Raw genomic sequence first — 22,259 nt, 5'->3', positions numbered from 1 at the left:
TTGAATATAGACACGGCAAGTGTTTAAAATATATATTTTTTTAACAATAAAAAAGAAGTGATTAAGATATTGAATGTGATTTTTTAAGGAATCAATGTTCAATAGAAAATGTATTTGGAATAAACTAATCGAATATATATACAAAATTTCTTAAAATACATCATGTCCCAGACAATTTTGAAGAAGTTATTATTTATTAAGGTATATAATAAGTTTTTTTTCCCCTTTTCTATGGATGGGAGCACATGTTTGATAGAAAAATGGAGACCATGCACGTAAAAGGAAAAAGTTGCACACGAAGTTTCATGCTGACAATTAAACTATGAACAAGGCTACAAGTCAAAACTTGTGCCATTACTTGCGGTAAAGAAAGTTCCAGGTTTCAAATTTGTATATTTAATATTTCTATCGAGAGAAAGTTTTGATTTCCACGGATCTCACCAAACAAATTAATCTCGATAACATATAGTTTTATTGCCACGAGGTTTGACCAAACAGGTTAATCTAATAACATATAGTTAAGACCAGGATAATTTACTTGTGCTACTTCATGGGTCAAATTAATTTTTTTTTAAATGTAAAAAAAATATCCAAATATTGCTAAATATTTTTTTCCTAACAGAAAATAAATAAATCGTGTGATGGTTTACCCAATGTAACTCGGTTGACTTTACTGGTATAAAAACAACTTATACAACTCATAAAAACAAATTTTAACTAAACAAAATTTTAAGATAATATATTTTTTAATATTAAAATAACAATATATTAGATTGATTTTAGACAACTCGGGTTAATATATCAAATTCATAACTCAGGTTATGAGATTATGATAACTTTATAGTAAATAGATCAAAATAAAGTATTAGATCTATAGAAAATAGATCAAAATAAATTAATTCTAAAAAAATTGGACTTGGAGTCTAACCTAAATTAAATTTTTTTAATGAATAAAATAAAATATTAATCTAGTAAAATTTAATTAGACTTTTAGTATTACAATTAATATGGTTTCTCAAATTTATTTTAAACTTGATTAGGTAAATATGAAGAAAAAATCGGTTTTATACCTTTTTTTTAATAAAAATAGTTAAACCAATAATTATCAAGCAAGATCCTTTTCAAGTCAATTCTTTTTAAATTAGATTTGATTATAACCACAATCGTGGAGAAAAACTCCCCCGTCGATGTCGATAACAATAATGTTCATTGCTGAATCTTTGTAGGCGGCAATGAAAAGGCATGTGATGGGACATGACCCGCTAGCTACTCAATTTTTCAAAATAATATTTCTTTATTGGTAAATTTGTTTAGGTGTTTTAAAAGCATTTATAAAGATTATTTTTTTTATTTTAAATTAGTTTTTTATGTTTTTGTAAATTATAAAAAATAAAAAAATTTATTTAATATATTTTTAATAAAAAATAATTTAAAAAATAACCACTACATCAATTTTCTTACTAGTATTAACTTCTCCGTTCTCCAAAATAAAATAAAATAAGAATTAATTATGGTACCAAAAGTTATAGACACGTCATTTAGATTTAAGCACTTACTGAATTTTCTTAAATAATCTTCAAGCCTGAGTTGGAAAAGTAGATGCAATGAAAGGGAATTTTAGAGAATATTTTGAATTATAATAGCTTGTGTTTATTTTTCCAATTACAAAGAAAAATATTGTCCCGTAAGTTAAATAATTTATGTTTTTTTTATTAGACTCCATATATAATTGTATTTTAAATCTTGATTTTATAAAAGTTAAAATAACATGTATTTTTATTTATTTTACATGTAAAAGTTCATCTTAGATAAGTTTTAATCAGATATATATTTTTAAATTTTTTTTAAAAAAAAATATCAAAAACAATAATAATATAATAACAGAAATTTCACACACACACACATATATATATATATATATATATATATATTCATGCCATGTTATTGTATTTTATTTAATTATAAGAATAAAACTTGAGTATTTGAAAGTGTGATAGCCTGGTTTTTAAAAGTGTGTTCTACTTTAAAAAAAAATTAAATTTTTTTTTAATGTTTTTAATAAATTGATAATAAAAAAATTATTATATTTTTTCAAAAAAATAATTTTTAATTTAATATAAACACACAGGCGCAGACGCACATGATAGGAAAACGCACAAAAGCAAATCTCTCGAGGCTCACACTTAAAAAAGAGGCTCCTATGTGTAGTGGACCGCACATTTTACTTCTCTTCGTACGTGCTGGACACTTCTCAGCCACCGTCTAACAAAAGTTCAGTTTTTTGTTTTTTTAAACTGTCCGCTTGTTTTTGTATTTAAAAAGTTTTTTAAAAATATTTATTTTTTTATTATTTTAAAATAATTTTTTATATTTTCATATTATTTTCACGTGCTAATATTGAAAGTAATTTTTTAAAAGTAAAAAATATTATTTTAAATAAAAAAATAACTTAAAAACTATTCATGACACGCAATGCTGACTGGAATCTTAACTCTACACCATGGACTTTTAGGCTACAGTGTGGAATAAAGAAGGTGGAGGGGGGGGGGGGGGGGGGGTGGCTGCTCCGTTGAATAGCAAAACAATGGGGGGCTGTGTACGGTCATTGGAAGCTGGCAAACATACAAAAGGCTAGTTCTTCAAAAAGAACAGAAGAGGGTCAAAGACGCTGACAAGAGAAAAACGGAAGGAAGTAACCAGGAAAGGAAAACCAATAATATTTGTACATTGAAAAGTGAAAAAGCAACTTAGATTTTTGCACTTTTCAACTCTCTCTCCCGTGCTCGGGGGGCCATGATCTGTGGTAGGTTACCGAACCTTCTTCTTCGATGCCGTAGGTTGTGGTGAGATGGACCTCCTCTTAATAAATTTATGCATTAAATAATCTTGCTTGCTTTCTTTTTCTTCTAGGTTTTTTGACATTGACATGCCCTGAATATTTCAAAGATTCATCGAGGAAATATACGAGTAAAATTATGAGAGGGGAGGTGGAAGTAGCAGGAGTGTATTACTCCTGTTTTTCACTGAGGCCAACTCATTTATGGACGTAGTAGTAGGTTAATTCAAGTTTTGTTTTTTTATAAAAAAAATTAAATAATATTATTTTAATTAAAAAAAATTGTTTTTAAAGTGACCTTGTCTAAATCAAATCTGACGGCAGCGACTCGTCGGATTGACCGCCAGGCCAATATTATTACGAGGATTCTAAAGCTTACTCTAGACTTTATTTTTTCAATTTTTTTTTCATTTTAAATTTGAGGTTAGAGTTTATATTATTTAGGTTTGGTATAAATGAGGCAGCTAGCACCTAGATTTAACACCAAACCCTTTATTGATGCTGGAGTAGTTGATAATTAGGAAGGAATTAATCTTGACAGTGAGATACATTGATTATCTGAGAAAAACCACTCTTAATCCAGGAGGAAATGAAAAGAGGCAGCACCCATAGTTTTGCTTCGGCATTTAAGATTATTTTAGATTAACTTGTTCGTTAGTATAAGATCCTAGCTAGGTATTTTATTAACACATGAATTCTTTTGAGAAATTTTATATTAATTTCACGATGTAATTATTAGATACTTTCATCACGGAAAAGAAAAAAGGAGAAAAAAAAATTGAAAAGGAAATTTTTTTGTCACATTTTGGTGGCCACATGATATAATTTTCTATTGTCATTTTGTGTTAATATTTTGAATGTTATAGGTATATTTAGTAATTATAGTACGATCGAATACTATAAAATTTTCAAAGAAATATAAAATTTTCATCTCAATTTTCTCAATTCTTTTGCATTCAATTTTTTTTATAGACTTTTCAAATTCAAATATAAAGTGATAGTATTAAATTTTTTTATTAAAAAGCTCTTATAGTTTGATTGTGTTTTTATTTTCGAGTTGTATTTTGAAAAAATACACTTTACTTCTTGAATAGAACAATTTTTTTAAAAAAGTCAAAAGATAAAATTATCCTCGTATATAATTTTTATAGTATATAATATACTATAAAAAACTATATTGAACTTTAAACTTACATAGATTCACACTACCTTATACTATTAATTAGAAGAGAGAGGATGGTGAGACTAAAACTTGTAATCGTTTAGTCATCAAAACTATAATATCATGTTAAATAATCAATTCAATCCAATAGTTTAATTTATTAGGTGAGACTCCAATATATAATTTATATTATTTTTAAATGATATGTATATAAATATTGAGAAATTGTAGTTGGTTTTCAAACTGTTTAATAAAAGTTATGAGATATTTTTAAATTTTTAACAAAGTTGTAATATTAGTATTGCAAGAGCTTAATTAAATATAAAATAATAGTAATCTTATAAAAAATAATATTTTTTTGTTGATTTTTTTAGAAAGATGTTAAGTATTGACGCCCTTGTAAATTCAGGATATAAATGTAATTTTTTAAAGCACAACAAAAAAGTAAAAACATAAATAGATTTCAGGATATTTCTTGTAATTATTTAAAAAAATAAAAAAAAAATGTCTTGTGGAGCACTAGAAAACCAATACCTTTGATTTTTTCCTCAGCATCATAGAGATGCTTTTGAGAAATAAAGTTCATATTTTTTACATGATGGCGTGATCAAATTATGAGGAATTAAAAAAATAATATTGACATCTGTGCCACGCGCGCCTGAATTCTAGCGTGAAAAATGTTGCCATGTGATGTCATCAACTTAACCATAATCTGGCTGGTTGTTTTTTTCAATTCACAATCATCATTTAATAATTGTTGAATTTATAATTATTTAATAGTCGTTCACCCAACATTTTCTTGTGCCTTTTCGTAAATGTCGGTGAAGTGACATTGACCCAATTGTATACTAATGATTTTAAGTCCATGATTTCAATGTTTTCACCATTGAAATCATGACAAGAGAAACAGTTGTGATTTATTAGGGATTTTTTTTATTAAAAAAATCACTACAGTAAATATAAAAAATTTACAGAATAATTTTTATTTTAAAAATATTTGATAAAATATCATAGTTTAACTATATTATACTTTAAAAATACAATATTCAGTAAATATTGTTATTAAAAAGCGTCAAAGTCAAATATCAATGCTTGAGAAACACAATATTAATTAAAATTTAAACTTTTCATATAAAAAAAGAATAACATGCTAATGATGTTTTTGTCTTAAAAAAAACATTGATGCACTCAATTTCTTTCTAAAAAAACCTATTAAACACTTAGATTTTGCCCTTGAAATACAGAAAATTAAACTTGTCAAATTAAACTTGTCTTACTGGCTAAGCATCCTTGGATGTTTTTGTGGTAAATCTTAGATTAACAAAAGCTACGGTTTTATGAACTTCTTAAGGATCAAAACACTGTTTTTTTTTTTCAAAACTGGACAGTAACCAAAATAGTCCACCAATTCATGTTGCGGTTCTCAACCGCGACATTTAATCAAATTGTGCTAATTCACAAAAAAAACATTTTTATCTTATATTAACTCGCCACTTATTTGTATTTCGTGTGTTAATAATCCAATTCATCTATTTATTATTGTCTTGGAATAGAAAATATAAAGACATTAAAGTTATACTTGTGTTTTTTATTTTAAAAATATAAAAATTTATTTTAAAAAAATATCAACCAACCTAATCAATGTTATATTCCTTTACCAGGGATAATTAAAAAACCTACCAACTATTTTTAAAAATAATAATAAATGGACTCCTCCTCCAATTCAGATTTAAGAAAACTCTTATTGAATAAGGTAATAAAAAACACAAATAAATTGTTTGGAATTCAATCACAGAATTATTAATTAGAGAACACTTGAACGTGAAAGGACAATTATAATAGTTCTTAATTCAGAAGAAATATGGCTATTTGACTTGGACTTGGTTGCCAGTATTTGCCACGTTAACTAGAATCTGAATCTTGCAAGGTAGCTAATAAAAAAACATAGAAAGCTGAATTAAAATATTATGGCAGTGATACAGATGCCTTTAAACATAAGGCAATGACATAGTCGATGAGGTCGCGATAAAAAACATGTTGTTTCCTTGGGAAAGAAGCTAAATCGAAAAGATTTGGCCATGGCAGCGGGGAATGATGGCCACAAAGATTAAAAAAAAAAAAAAAAAACTAGCAATATGGCTTTTCGAGTGAACTCTAGGTGGGCATGAGAGGGCACTACAGGGACCAGCTGGGAGCGAGGGCTCATGTGACCATGTCAAGCCATGAACAAATTTGATATTTCATGTTAGAAGAAGCACAGATGACAATATATGCATCTAATCAGTAAAAAGATTGCCCTTGTCGAGAAGTTCATTGAATTTGGACTGCCTGGAGTGGAGATTTCTTTCCTAATCTCTCTTATTTTGCAGGGAATTATAAGAAATCTGAACCTAATGTAACAAGAGATTAGGGCCACAAATTACACACAAGTTAGGTTTAGCTAACCAATCTCTCGTGCTCTTTCTCTAGTCTGGAAGATGGAAAAATACCAAACTAATTAAAAAATGAAAAGCAAAGAGATGTTTATAAGACTCGTTTTGCATTGCTTCTTAACCTACTTTTTATATATATATAAAAATAAAACATGTTCGAAAGAAATACTCATTTGACATTGCGTTTCAAACTAATCTTTTATATATATATATATAAAATACTTTTCCTATACAAGCTGCAATCTAAACTGTAATCCTAAAATTTTATTTGTTTTTTATATTATTTTAATATATTTTTAAATAAAAATCATTTTAAAAAATAATTATTATCAACACAAAATAAAAATGCTTTTTTTAACACAATCCATAATTTTATCCATGATTTCAAACAAAACATGGAGGTGGATACAACTTTTTTCTGTACTCATCTTTTTTATATCAATGTAAATATAGTATAAATAACTAATAATGAGAGTTATGAGTTTGAATTTTTTTAAAATCATTAAAAATTTATATAATTATTAATTTTAATGTTTGTAAAATTAATTAAGATATAAACTAGCATATAAATCTATATTTAAAAAAATTTAACTAAATGTTGAGTATCATATATAATTTTCGCACGATGTCAGAATTATTTTTATTGTCAACAAAATGCTGTGAAATTGTTGAAAAAAGTTTTTTATTTTCGCATGTCTTGCCTCCGATCCTGTCTTTCAAAGCATCTGTTTCTGACCCGCTGCAATAAATTCAGGCAAGGGGTGACAGATGTGAGGGCACATCAGTTGGTAACCCAGGCACAGCTTTCAAGAACTCATTTATTACCATAAATGAGGCTGCACTTCTTCTTTTTTCCTTTACGTCTCATGCCTGGCAACAACAGTTTCCCTGTCACATGGAGGTTGGAAAAGTACCCATAGATAGCAGTCAGATTAAAACGTTCAAACTTCGAAGTTTCCACTCTTGACCCAAATAGATTCTCGGCAGAGTTAGGAGACTTGGAAACTGCATTCTATGCTTCTCCATTAAGGAATTCACCCTCGAGAGGGTACACAGTTAGATGCTAATTTTCCTTTGGGATATTCTGTCTCGAAATGAAAGCAGCTGTTCTTTCTAGATGGATCGGACATATCATACCCCCATAGTTATTGAACTCGCTTGCGGTTGATATGTCTACCCGAAGTCCAGCAAGAGCTTAGTTTGTTTTTTTTTTTTTTTAATTGTTTTGATAATTGAATTTCATCTTATTTAGTGGTTGACCTGATTAAATTATTATGAGATTCAATTGGGTTAATTTAATTTTTTTTTAAAAAAACTAAAATTTTAAATATTTTCTAAAAAAATTAAAAAAATATTATTTTAAAATAAATATAGATTAACTTATGGATACATAAATTAACTTGAAAAATACATAATTCGAGCCGTTTCGAGAACTATGTTCCCACTCACAACATCGGGAATGAAACTTACAATATCTCGGTTTATGGAAACACAATATAAAATTTTTGGTGGTTGCCAACTTGAACCCAAAGTCATTCCTTATGAACAAGATGGTTGCTTATAAATTTATTAGGCCTGGTTCCATGTCAATTTTCTCTTGTTTTGAAGAAACAACTTTCTACGGGTGCCTCCAGAGAACTAAAGCCAAGTCTTTGTCAAACAAGAGGCCGCATTTGAATTTTAAAAAAGGCCCCTTTCTGAATTGGTTTAAACCTAGGGCTTCTTTCTTTGACTTGGACAAAGTATCCCTATAAAGGCGACCTCCATGAACATGGAGCACTGTCCGGCTTCTGAAACATACAGTAGACTATGATTAGAATACCCGTTAGTTCAAACTTCAAAGTAAATTATAAAGGGCACTTGAGGGTATAGTTCAGTGGTCAACATGTGAGAGGCTTGCTTTGTCTCTCGTCTCGAGTTCGATCCTTCATGTGTATGTCTGTCACCCCCGCGGTATCTTACTTGTCTACTAGGCTTGCAGGATGTTCAGTAGACCCGAGAAATAGTCATGGTGCCCGCAAGCTGGCCCGGACACCCGGGTTATATATATAAAAAAGTAAATTATAAAGGTTTTTATTTTAAAAAAAAAGTGGACAACACTTTCTTGTTTGAGGTAACAAGGTAATTTTATTTTTTCTTTTTAAATGTAGTTTTTATTCTTAATTATACATCTGAATATTTTTTTTAAAAAATTATTTTTAACATCAGCACATCAAAATGATATAAACATATAAAAAATAATACAATACCAAACAGAGCAATAACTTTTCTTTAGAGCATAGTTATTAAACCCAGATCAGCCTTACGGGTCGACTCAGGACCCAATAGCTAGACCGGTACGAGTAAGTCAAAAGACCGGGATGAGAAAAAACCAGCAAAACCTGGTTGACCTGCTAGGTTGACTCGACCTGGTTGAGATCTAATTTTTTTTTCAAATGTGTTTTTTCTCCTAGCCAAAGACCATTATAGTTGATTATTAATCCTTTTCAAAGTTTACTATATAAATATTAGAAAAATATTTTATTTTTTTAATGTGAATTTGAAATCTTTTAGTATATATACTCTATGTTTACAAGAAAAAAAATATTTTTTTAATGTGAAATTTGAAACTCTTTAGTATATATACTTTATGTTCATAAGAAAAAACTTATGTTTTTTCAATGTGGGATAAAAAACCTTTTTAATTTAAATACTTCAACTTAAAAGGATAACATACTAACATCGTATCTTTTCGATGTGAGATAAAAAACCTTTTGAAATAATACTTTAAATTTTATTATTTATAACATGTATAACTTATATTCACATTGTTTAATTTTTTCATATGAAATATTAAAACTTTAATTTTTTTAAAAATTTTCTGGGTCAACTAGGATTAACTTGTATAACTTGGAATCCATTTTCTTGTTCGGGTCAATCCTCAAGTAGACTTTGCTTTAAGTGGAAAATGCCAATGGGCTTTCTTGTGGTGGGGATAGATAGAGAGCCTATTTTGGTCAATCTTGGCGCCTAGAGGGGCAGAAAATGGCTCGAATCATTCAAATCAAGCAAGCCCCACATTCGTTGAATCGCAACTCACTACAAGTCCCTGTCCAGTTACAGAGGTCTCCATCGCTTGCGCGGCCCCGTCAAAATCCACTTTGAGTTCTACTCTTGCGAATGAACTCACTTCCCCAGCTTAACTCGTCCGCTACAGCACTGCACGAACGAGTCAATATACACAGCCTAACATCCATCCTTTATGCCCAATGCCACTGGCGTATCTAATCTAATCCCATTCGCTCCCTCTACCGCAACCGTATTCTACCCTCGCAGTTTCCATCGCTTGTATTCTGAACCCTGGGATTTGACTTAACAGACACGGATTAGTCCGAAAATGACCCATGACAGACACATTAAGAGAGATAAAAGGCGAAGAGGCCAGATCCACCGCGAGTAATGAAAATGCATGCAAGTAATGCACAAGAATTAAGAGACATGATCTAATTTTTAACCGTGAAAAATTAACTGGAATTTCTAGTTTGAGAAAATAAAGAAACTTGAAACACCAAAGACACGTTTGGAAGAGCATTAGTGTACACAATCCTCGTAAAAAATAGAACATCAAGCTAGCTAGGACAACCTCATCAAACATAGCATGACAAGTTAGCTTTCAAATTCTGTTCCATATTTTACAGCAACAAAATAAGCATTTGGACACCCAAAACCCCAGGAGGTGAATGGGTTTATTTTATTAAATTTAAACACGTCCTTACAAACATGCCTCAAAGGTGTTGGTGCCATTCTCTTCATTGTCAAGCATTTGGACAACCTGGGCCACACTTTCTGCAATTTCCTTATGAATGACACCATCAGGCATATCAAATGTCCGTCTTCTCATGGAAAGTGATCTACCGGCAGGTTGGGGGTCGACCACATCCAGCATTGCCTCCAGCTCATCCACCATTGACCTCTTTGCAGATCGAACCATTAGCTCAGCTCCCTAAACAGTGCAATGCATCAGAGCCCATTCAAGAACCAATACAAGTGATGCCATGTTAGACAGAAAGGCAGGTGCTTAGCTGCCATGGCCGCTCCCTCCAAAACCAACATACTCTCACAATTGAAAGCAAACATCCTAGTACTCTACATCAACTAGCCTAACAATGAGATCTAAGATATCTAGCCACTGTACTTTTCCCCCTTTAAACATGGAGTTTTTTTTCAAAGTAGCAAAGTCCCAATTTTTTTTTTGGGAAAACAGTAGAAATTTATTTGGAAAAATAACACCTTTTTTTATAAAAAAATCGCAACAATGCCAACGCCACAACAATTAAATTTCAAAGGCTGAAATTTCAAAAACTTGAAAGGCTAAGGTAATGTCAATGCCACAACCTTTGAAATTTAAAGGCAGTGCTATTTTCAAGCATATAAACCACAGATTTATTATCATATGCAACCTCCAATAAAGCTTTAAAATAAATTTATGTGGTTTGTATGCTTGAAAATAACATTGTCTTTAAATTTCAAAGGTCGTGGCAGTGTTAATGCCGCAACCTTTAAATTTCAAAAAAAATAAAAATTTAAATGTTGTGGCATTTCCATTGCCACAACTAAAAAAAATACAATGCTATTTTCCCAAATAAATTTCCTATTGTGCTATTTTCCCAAAAAGTTTTGGAACCGTGCTCTTTTTTTTTTATATAAAAAAACCTCTTTAAACATGGTCACCAAGGAACTCATTTTTTTTTTCTTTTATTCATATGTCAATAGGACTGCAACATGAGATGATTCATGTTAAGGTTATAAAAATGTGTGGTGATGAAACTTGTGAAAACAGACCAGCTATATAAGCAAAGTTCATCACCATTAGAGTGACACTTCTAACGTCTAACTCAATAACACCTCAATGATTTGTGGATGAGACAACAAAACAACATGGTCACACCTCTCTTATGGTTCATCAAATGTAAAGCATTTCATTTATTTTTCTTAGACAAGTCTTCTACATGGAAACCGACCGAATTAGACAAGGAAATATTACTTGTCATGAAATTCTGAGTTAAAAGTGAGATAGTTAGCACCTCAAATGTATAGGAATATTTTTGTTAGATAAATGAAATGCAAGGGATTTTTATAACATAGAAGTTCAATTCTTAACATCAAGATTTAACACTCCATAACAATCATCATCAGTTTTGTGAAGCAGAGACATAAAAAAGGTATCGAATTGGTTAAGTTTATCAATCAACTAGACTCAGCCATTGTGCCTTAACTTGAGCGATAAAAGTATGGCGTGAGTCTTTGCCTTTGTTTGATAGTATGGTGGGAGTAGCTACAGCCACAAACCCAATTATTTGGTACCATTACAAAAGCATCAAGATCATACTTTTGCAATTAGTACATTTAACTATTATAACAGAAGGAGCTAGTCCAACCACACTACCAACCACAGGACTATATTCAAACCCTAAAGCTGAAAAATAAAATTTGTGCAAAGTTAGATTGTAGATGCAGAATCATACATGGTGCTCTTAGAGGATCTATAGCAACTAGCAGACTTCATATATAGTTTAGCTAGGAAAATAAAAATAAGAAAATTGTTTAAAGAAGCATTTCTAATTAAATTATTATCATGTGAACTTGAGAAATAAAAATTGATTAATGATAAAAGATAGTACAAAGTTGTATCATTTGTCTAATCCTTGTACAAAATAAATGTAGGAGGTTAAACAATGCACCACATTATACCTATTTGCTAATAGCATTATATTATCATTCACACCCTCCAAGTTCATTAATTTTTATTCCAAAATGAGCAACCAATTAACAAGCTGAATTTTAATTTGAGGACAGTGAACAATTCAAAAGCTATTAGGTGGACCAGGTCAAGCACCCGGTCATGGACTAAGTGAATGAGAGCAAAACATGTAAAAATAAATCACTGTTACAAAAAACAAAAGTATGATTGTGCAAGGAACCTACAGTTGAGGAAAACAAAGCTAACTAGCATGTTGGAGCCTCTTTCATTAATTTGTAGCTGCTTAAACAAAGCTATAAAGCAAGTTCATTTGGCTGTTACAGAACATACAAGTACACTTGTCAAGTGAACAGCCAGTATTGAAATCATTGGTGGGTCTTGGTGAGTTGATACAATGATGGTTGGTGTTCAATCTTTGCACAACAGAACATTTGTACAGAGTTTAAGGAGCAGATCTCACATTTTCTGAAACACGTCCTCTCCCACATTTTGATAGATTTTATCAACACAAATAAACACACTCTATAAATTTTTCATTTAACATACTCTTTTAGTACTAATCTTAATAGTCAAACATAGAAAGGTAGCGAAATCCAGTGTGAGAACGGGTGCAATTGAAAAAGATTGTTGTAATAACTGATGTGAAGGTATATGTTGATAAAATTCACTATGAAGTTTGTCTCCCCTCATTCTGTAAAACACAATGAAGCATGGGATCTATGCACCTCGTAACTAAAGGAAAAATCTTCCATGGAACCCATTCAGGTATTTAATCAAGCAATCACTCATTATTACAAGCAACCATTACACTAAAAACCAGTTGAAAGTACAATAATCAAACACTAACATCAAGCAAATATTAAATGCAATGTCTCAGGAGGCCTAATATGCAACAATCAATAGCAGCTATTATCTTGTACTAGCATCTCAAGCAAAATCACAGAGCACACAATTTCAAACAAAAAAAAACACGATTTACCTCAATGGCATCAACAGTGAGCAGCAGCACAATAATTTTCTCTGAAAACCTCTGCCTCTCCTCAGCATCACGAGCAAGATGACGCCTATACGAAAAGTTATTAAACAAAGCTCTAAGCTCCTTCAACTTTGCTTTCGCAATCGCCAACTCTCTAAGTGCACGAAGCGCCTGCGATCTCCTAATCAAGTAAGTCCTAAATGTCACCTGAATCAACAATGCTGCATCTTGCGGAGACAATTCCTTCTTCTTTCCCTTTCTCTTCTCCACCACTCCAGCCCTCTTCGCAAATGCCTAAGAGAAAAAAAAAATGCCAGTAAGAAAACTTAATGTACTCTCCATTGAGCACATTTACTCTCCATTGAGCACTTTTAACTAACTTAAATCCCGCAATCCGTCCTGGATTACCTTTCGTAAAACAACAGCTCCATGATCAGGGTAATCTTCTATTTCAACAAGTCGCGTGGCGCACGCTCCTTTCTTCTCTTTCTTACCCTCTTTCTTCTTCTCATTCTCCTTCTTCTCTTCTTTGCTACCCTCACCTGCAAATCCACTTGATGTTTCAAAAGTATACTTCCGTGACATCGGAATCTCTTCCTCCCCCTTTCCTTTAATCTCAGCCGTCCATTTATAATTCTTAACCTGCTCTTCTTTCTTCTTCTTCTTCTTCTCCTCCTCTCCTCCTTTGATCTCCGCCGTCCATTTATACTTCCTCTCCGTCACCGGTCCTTTAATCTCCGCAGTCCACGTGTATTTCCTCTCAGCACCACTTCCGCCGTTGATCTTCGCGTTGACAAGGCGGTCAAACTGTGACTCGAGCTCACTGACGCGGTCAGAAAGAGTCTGCAAGCGCAAGTCAGTCTCAAATCGGTCAAGAACACTCTTGGAAGGGCAAAACAACGGCGTCTTAACCAGATCCGTCGCCGTATAAAAACACTCGAGAGAGCTAGGTTTTAAGTGCAAGAGATCGAGGGCAGCAAAAGATAGTTCCGCAGGTTCTTCAAAGGAGGGGAAAGCGAGTGTTTTCGAAGTGAACACGGAGGCTTCTCTGAGGAACACAGGAGCATAGTGAGGCTCAAAGATTTCGATTCTTCTAAATCGGCTCATGACTCCGGCGAGTTTTGAAGGCTGGCTCGGAGAGTTGGGTGGGGATTATCGGGCGAGTTGAGATGATTTTGATGATATGATTATGATAGATGGTGATGGTGAGATATTGAAGGATATGTTTGAGTTCGTTAAGAGGACAGGGACCCGAGGAGAGCCAGATGTGGATAACAGGGTAAAATGGGAATTTTGTTTGTTGATAGCGATGTTTGTCTGGATTTGATAGCGTGTGAAGTTTCATTAGCGGTGTCAATTACATGTTCAACTGTGTTTATGAGAACAGCGTAATTTTTTTTTAAAGTGTTATATATATATTAAGAATTGTTTTTAATATAATATTTCAAACCAATTTAAAAATAAAATATAATTTTAAATTTTAAAAAGTATAATTTCAAATGTATTTTCAAACAGCATATTAATATTTATTTTTTAAAATAATAAATGAGATAGCTCTTTGTATGTATAAAATATATATATATATATATATATATATATATAATGAATAATTTTAGTTTAACGTGTAAATTTTATAATTTATTTTATATTGAATTTTTATATTGATTTGAAAATAAACTTGGTCAGATTCAATTAATTTAGTGAAATCTAGATAAAATTTGGTTGAGTTAATTACAATTTTTTAAAAATATTTTATTTAAAATGATAGATTCACCTATAAAATAAAAATAAAATCATTTTAGGTTTAACTCGGTAACCCAATAATTAATCCCTTAATTGATTCAGATCTTGAACCATATCTAATACCTATGCTTATATATAATACTCAAAATTAATTTTGATGCATGATAAGTATTTTTAAAAAAGTGATCATAATGTCTCATGACACCTCACACTATATGGAATTCTAATAATTAGAATTATTTTTGACCCATTGATTATTTTTTTATTAATTATAAATATGTCATTTCCTTTTTTTTTATTTATTTATGCCCATAGAAAAAAAATCAAGATAAACAATCACCTTCTGTCACAAAAATGGAGCAAGTGGCTGGTAGAATTTGAACCAGCCAACTGGCTAACGTTCGAAACAAGGGTCGCCGCATAATTAAGGAAGAGGAAAGTACAGAAATGTCCATGACATTATAAAACATTACGGGGACATGAGAATCTGATAGTGCGATGACAGCACGTGGGGTCTGAAATCCGTGTCAGCTGGTAGCACGTGATTTAAGGGATTGATCTGGGCTTCTTTTATTAAGGGCCGGGACCAGATTCTGCTCTAGATAGGTTGGGTCCACACTGCATTTTGGATGGGCTAATTAATACATTGGTATTGGTTCAGGGACGAGTAAAAAAACTTAAAAATCAAGTAAATTGAAAAAAATAATTAAAAAAATCAAATCATAAAAAAAATCTAATTAAATTGATTAAAATTTTTAAAAAACCGACCAGTTCGGTTTTGGTTTTATAAGTTTAAAGTTGAAAAAACCGAACCAAATCAAAACCGAAAAAAATCAGAAAAAAACCGAGCCAAATAAAAAAAACTGAGCCAAACTGGTTTGAACTGGTTTTTTCCCTAAAAAACCAAACCAAAACCGATCGATTTGAACCGATTTCGGTTTTTTTTAAAAAAATTTGATTTGATTAATTTTTTTGATAAAAACCAAATAAAAAATGATCATGGATGGATGCATCAGGTCTGTATTATTAGTTTTTTAATTTTATTCTTAAACTATCATATTATTGATAAATATTATATTTTTGTTTGATTTGATTGTTACATTAATGGATAAAACTTTGAGTTTTAATCGAAATTCATTCTAATTTTTTTTTATTTTAATATTTTAATTGAATTTTTTCCTCATGAAAATTCAATTCACTTTTATAAATAATTTCAAGATTTTTTGAAGTTGGAAACTATTCTTTTAAGCTTATAAGAAAATATAAATTTAATAAATTATGAAAATTATAAAATAATCTAGAATTATCTCGAGATTTTATCGGAAGTGTTTTAAGAATCACAAGAAAAATAAGCAGATAAAATGCTTACGATTTTTTTAGGTCTCCAAGAAAACACCAAATTAATTTCTATTTTTTATAATTTTTATAGATATTCAATGCTTAAGGAAAATTCTTAGCCTCAAAGTTTTTTGAAATTATCTTTGCAAATAGAATGCATTTTATTGGCATATATGAAAAAGTTCAGCTCAAAATATAAAAAAATTAAATTTTCTTTTATAAGAGTTTTTGATAAATAATAACGATTAAATCAAATAGAGAGACAATGTTCACCCAAATTATGATAAATTTAGAATAAAATTAAGAGCACAAACCTCAATTAAACTCACATATCTCCATCACAAATTCATACAATTATCATGTTAATAAAACATTCTTTTCAAGAATGAATTAAGATGAGATATCAAAATTTAATTAAATATTATGTATTCATGATAAAATTCGTTTTCATTCTAATATATTTGTTTCTTCACACTAAGTAAATTATATATTTTTATTTTTATATTATATAAAATAAACCATATAACTATGGATTATGGATTAACGCAACACAATATTTTTACAAGTGATTAAAATATCTTTTATTTTTGTATATAAATATGTTTCAAAATCAGTTCAGCTTGAAAAAAATATCAAATTAATATTTTTTTAATAGTTTTAATATTCTATGTTAAAAATAAAATAAAAATAAAAAAATATATTGATTTATTTTTAAATTTATTGCCAGAAAATATTTTTCAAAGAGAAATAAATAATAATTCACCATTAAAAAATAACAGTTGGATAATCAAACATATTGATCAATATAAAAAGAAATCCACACTCTTTTTTTTTTTTTGAGAAATAACAAATCCATACAACTTTAGCAGCAAATTAAAAGAAGACATATTGCATTACTTTGCAATTCCAGGATGTATACTTTTTTAAATAAGAAGAAAACATAAGTACCATTCAATCAATTTGACTTTTTTAAAAATTTATTAAACTAGATGACTTTTTTTTTTCCTTCAAAACCATGTGATTCTAATTTTTTTTTAAATTAAAATTAAGTTATTTTATTTTCATCTAGATGAACACACAATCCATGTCTTAAACCGGTTTAATAATTCCAAATGATCAGAGGTTAAATTCTCTAAAACACAGGTACCATTCCATCAATCAATTTTCATTTCGGAAAATCTCAAGATACGTGAAATAAACAAATTGAATCAAGAATTACATACAATAGTCACAAAAATCACATGGCAAAACACAAATTTATAGTAGTAATTAGGTAGGAGGAAGACACACACTATGTTTCAGATGAGGGAAGATTCCACTTGAACTTTCTGTCATAAATCCCATTAAAGCCATACCAATCACCACCCCACTAGCCATGCCCCAAAAAACCCTCCCCGATCTCTTCTTTACAAGAACCTTAACCATCTCTGTCTTCATCGATGGTGTCTTCTCTTCGATCGAACTCTGAAAAGCATTCTCTGCCTCCTCAAATTCAAACGAACCCGTTTCCTCAGAGGTCTGATCTCCATCTTCATCAAGACAAGACTCATCTAACTGGTCTTGGGTTGTCACTGTCAATGGTGTCGCCTCTTTCATCAAACTCTGAAAAGCATTCCCCGACTCCTCAAATTCACACAAGCCCGTTTCGTTAGAGGTCTGATCTCCATCACCATCAAGACAAGACGCGGAGCATGAAACATTCTCTAACTGAACTTGTGTTGTCGCTGTTCTATTATTGTTGTTCCTGTCATAGAATGCAGTTTCAAGGTCTGATAACCTCTTGCCTATTTGTTGCAAGCGGTACTGCGGCCTTTTAGAGCTTGATGTTGTTTCTGCCGACAAGAGATTTTTCAGAAAGAAGAATCTTTGCTCGACGTCTTGAATATATAGTTCAGACAATTGAGTCTCAGCAGGAAGAGAGAATACTTTGTTGATGAGTTCATGTTCAAGTTCTTGCAGTTTTTTCTGCAACATTGAGGATTGTTTTGCCATGGTTTTGAGGGGTTCTTCCTCTCCTTGTTTATGGCTTGTTTTTTGTGATGAGGATGCAACAAATTGGTGGGGATTTCAGTTATCTTGGAAGGTTTCTTTATGGTGGCTAGTGGCATCGGACACGTTAAGGGAACGGTTATCGTGTCGTGGGAAGATTTGTGTCCATACCATGCGACGGTTGAGACCTGAGACTAGCTTTTTAGGTTTTCATCTATCATCAAACTTAAAAAAGTGTTTGAAAATGCGGTAATATTTATTTTTTAAAGTAATTTTTTATTTAAAAATGTATTAAAGTAATATTTTTTAATTTTTTAAAAATTAATTATTTTTAATATTAGTATATTACAACAATAAAAAAAAATTCAAACAAAAGAAAATAAATTTTGATAAAAAACTGTTTGGAACTGCGTTCTTGAGGGCACCTGGGTGCTATTAATCCAATTAATTAAGTGCTATAAAAATAAAAAATAAAAAAACTTCGGGAATTGATCAAAGAAGATTTCATCAATTTTTTCTTTCCTCTGTTTTATCAATTTACCTAAACAAATTTGCAATACAACCAATGATCAGACACAACGAGAAGAAACATACCATGTGGCTAAAACACACAACCAACCAACCAAATTGATATATCTCCTCTACCCGAAGACAGAAACTTGATCTGTTCTTGGAACTCGGATTATTGGAATTTGAATCCTTTCCGAGACTTGAAATTGAAACTTGAAACAAGGAATTAGTAATCATCCTGAGCTTAGTCAAGAGAGGCTTGTTCAGTTATGATGCTGTAATTCTTGGCTAGAGAAAGCGCCCTAATGTCAGGATTTTCTTGGAAAAGAAGCATGCTATTTCTTCCAAGCTCACCCATGCCTCAGTTTCCATCACCTTTTATGTTCAGTGTCTACAAGAAAAGCCATCTCAACACCAGGGACATACATTCCACTAACCCATCAGATCACATAGAACTCCATTGAACTTCTTAATTACCAGAAGATTTAACTTTCCATCAGATCACAAATGAAGAGTAGTTTCTACTTCCTATAATTGAAATGATTCTGTTTTAAGAAAAATAAAAACATCAATAATGCCTCAGCCTAATTTAGAAGTCTGTTCTGCTAGACTTACATTGGTTATTTTTACTACCATATCGTGGTTTGGAAGTCCAGCAGTCACTCAACTCCAATAAATACAATGGTGCTTTTTGTACTAAGCAACCCAGAAGACACAAACGGATGATGTTCTAAAAAACAAGAAAGGATGGAAATCAACTGTTCATACTTCCTTGGGGTAAATTACAAAATTTTGAAAAATAAATAAATAAGACCATGTTAATTGACAAGAATATCTTATAATAACGTGATTTCCAAAAAAAAAAATGGCTGGAAATTTGATTTTGCAATCAACAGCCGGGGATGCTAATTCCAGCCTTCAAATTTTGCATTTGCAACCGCATTCGGGGTTGCAAATCAAGCAACTTGTAACAATTTTGCAATCAAATTTCGGTTGCAAATTATATTTTAAAATTAAAAAATATTTAATTCCAAATAAAATCAACAAATTCAAAATTAATATAAATTATATATTCAATTATTTAAAATAACAACACAAGAAATTAATTATACCCACAAATATATGAGCATATATAAACTCAATCTTCGAAATAATAAACTTAACTATATTATTATTACTATTCTTAGCTAAGACTTTGTTTAGGATGATGATGTTATTCTTGGCCCGTGAATGCCTTAATGTCAGGATTTTCTTGGAAAAGCAGCATGTCATCTTCTTCCAAGCTCACCCATGCCTCAATTCCATCACCATCTTTAGTGTCCATGAAATGAAACATATTATGACCAGGGACAACCACTGCACTAAACCAACCAGGATTTCCCCAGCCAAAATCTACTTCATACACCGGCATCCGACACCAGCTATTAAACATATAGAAATCTGCATCGCTTCTGTGAAATGCTTCGATCATCTCAGTCTTGGTGTTGACCACCGAAGAAAACAAGTCATCATCACTTGAAATCTTTGCCGAATCTGTTACCCTCTTCCTTATTCCATCGTGAACTCGATCTACAAAGTGATGAAGTTCCACTTTGTTCTCATCATCATCTATTGTGAAACGTGCAAGTGCCGGGTTTGTAAAGTTCCCACAAGAATTATCTGGTACAGGCATTGCAGTCTTCCCTCGCAAGTTGAATGAATGTACCAAGAGGGAAGGCCTTAACCGACCATCTTTCGCTCGAGCCACCATTGTAAGAGCCTTCCACATAAGTGCTGTCACGACCTCCACTCGTGTCGGCTGGCGCGATCCATTAATATTGGCACTCGCAACAGCCTTCAGTTTCGATATGGCTGCACTATTAAACACAAACCTCTTCTGAATCTCAACCTTTTTCTCTCCAAAGTTTGGGGTAAAAGTAGGTATATCTCTTGGTGGGAAAAAGGAAGCTAACTGGAAACTTGGGGTACGTACTTTATCAACCCCTAATCTAGCTGCAGTAGCCCAAGCATTAATGAATGCAAATACTGAAGTGGCATCGGCCGCCCTGTGTTTGATGCATACACCAATGGCCACCGCACCACATTCAAACATGTTGAACTGAACTAATACTATAGGGCCGTCTGCAGGTCGATGTGGAATTGGAGCCAAACGATTCCGAAGCTCGGTCTCAAGTTCTCCTCCTTCAAGAAGTTGTGAGAGGAAGCCACTTACTTGGGTTTCCACATATTCAGCTCCCTCGTCATTACAATCAATTATGAGACTGTTATCAATGTATCTTCCAGCAAAGGGGTAAAAGATTGTTAAGGCCTCCGATAATGATTTTTGCAATTGCTTGCTTCTTTCAATGTTGTCTCCACCAGTACTGGATGGGTAGTAGAAAATGTTAGGTAAATATAGAAGAGGTGACTGAAACATACTTAGCCATGAAACTTTGTAGTTTCGAAGGTGGGAAGGAGTTGGAGATGATGGAGTTATCAACTTTTTAGATAGGATTTGAACGTTCATATTGGAATTATTTTCAAGGTCTATATCAAAACAAGAAATGATCAGAAAAGAAAAGAAGAAAGGTTAAAAAATATTCGCAACTTAATTTATCTGGCGGAAGTAGAGGGATTATATATATATATATATTTGAAATCCTTTCACCCCAAATACACAATTTACTGTAACATCTCAATATTAAATATCAATTAATGTTCAATAATGTAAATTAATTCGTCTTGGTTTTTTTTTATTTAATTTTCAGTTGAGATTATATTATTACATACGTCAGTTTATTTATAAAAGGCAAGAAACTGAATAACCGAATCTATGCAATGCCGCTAGAGAATTTCCCAAGTTGTTTACGCATAACTGCCTATATAAAAAGACCAATGACTGGGACGGAAAGAGAGTGGACTGTATCGATAAGGAACGTCAGTGATGCAGTCGCCATTTAAGCAAGAGATTCCAGGAGCATTGGCCCGACCTCATAAACAATTCAGGTTATTGGATTATCAAATTAATTCAAAAATTTAATTCTTAAAAAAAAAAATATTATTTTATATTTTTAAATTAATTTTATCAGGTGAGTTTAAATCAATTTTGACTAGGTAATTAATTAATTTATTATGTAACTCAAGTTTGATTAGATTAATGTTAAAATTAATTTAAATTGAAATCTTATTGAATCAGGTTTTAAATTATAAATTTACTGAATTTATATATGAAGCTGAAACCGAGTCTAATAACTATAATTAAGAGAAAGAAAGTGACTTTGTTTATAGAGACAAGTCAAGAATTGGGTATGAAAGGGGTGTTTGAGAGTTTAGTAGCGGTTATTTTTCAAAGTGTTTTTCGCTCAGAAATATATCAAAGTAATATTTTTTTAAAAAAAATTTATTTTTGACTTCAGCATATTAAAATGATAAAAAAACATCAAAAAATATTAATTTAAAACAAAATAAATAAATTTAATTTTTTTTAAATATATATTTTTTTTAAATCCAAAATATTACAACAACTCGGCAAACATGCATCCACTGCTATCATT

General features: G+C 31.2%; 2 protein-coding genes across 2 annotated transcripts; both read right to left on the bottom strand.

Annotated features, from left to right (window-relative positions):
- Positions 1 to 9,913: 9,913 nt before the first annotated feature.
- Positions 9,914 to 14,358, bottom strand: LOC7481812 (BAG family molecular chaperone regulator 7). The gene is made up of 3 exons (XM_002321793.3): positions 13,555 to 14,358; positions 13,150 to 13,440; positions 9,914 to 10,412 (listed from the first exon to the last, which is right to left on the bottom strand). Exons 1-3 carry the CDS (start codon positions 14,251 to 14,253, stop codon positions 10,182 to 10,184), a joined length of 1,221 nt encoding a protein of 406 aa, XP_002321829.1. The 5' UTR covers positions 14,254 to 14,358; the 3' UTR covers positions 9,914 to 10,181.
- Positions 14,359 to 19,939: 5,581 nt separating this feature from the next.
- On the bottom strand, positions 19,940 to 21,232 carry LOC7481810 (acetyl-CoA-benzylalcohol acetyltransferase). Its single transcript, XM_002321791.4, has one exon. The coding sequence runs from the start codon at positions 21,230 to 21,232 to the stop codon at positions 19,940 to 19,942; it is 1,293 nt and encodes a 430-aa protein (XP_002321827.4).
- Positions 21,233 to 22,259: the final 1,027 nt, after the last annotated feature.

Source organism: Populus trichocarpa, chromosome 15 (assembly GCF_000002775.5).
Source record: "Populus trichocarpa isolate Nisqually-1 chromosome 15, P.trichocarpa_v4.1, whole genome shotgun sequence".
NCBI lineage: Eukaryota > Viridiplantae > Streptophyta > Magnoliopsida > Malpighiales > Salicaceae > Populus > Populus trichocarpa.
Note: the sequence above shows the minus strand (reverse complement) of the source record. Positions and strands in the feature narration are given on the sequence as shown.

Bases quoted from the DNA above. Each gene is read 5' to 3' on its own strand.
- LOC7481810 (XM_002321791.4), bottom strand. From the start codon at position 21,232: ATGAACGTTCAAATCCTATCTAAAAAGTTGATAACTCCATCATCTCCA.
- LOC7481812 (XM_002321793.3), bottom strand. From the start codon at position 14,253: ATGAGCCGATTTAGAAGAATCGAAATCTTTGAGCCTCACTATGCTCCT. The intron at 13,441-13,554 runs GTAATCCAGGAC...TTTTTCTCTTAG, and splicing joins GAGCTGTTGTTTTACGAAAG to GCATTTGCGAAGAGGGCTGG. The intron at 10,413-13,149 runs GTAAATCGTGTT...TGCACTGTTTAG, and splicing joins TCACTGTTGATGCCATTGAG to GGAGCTGAGCTAATGGTTCG.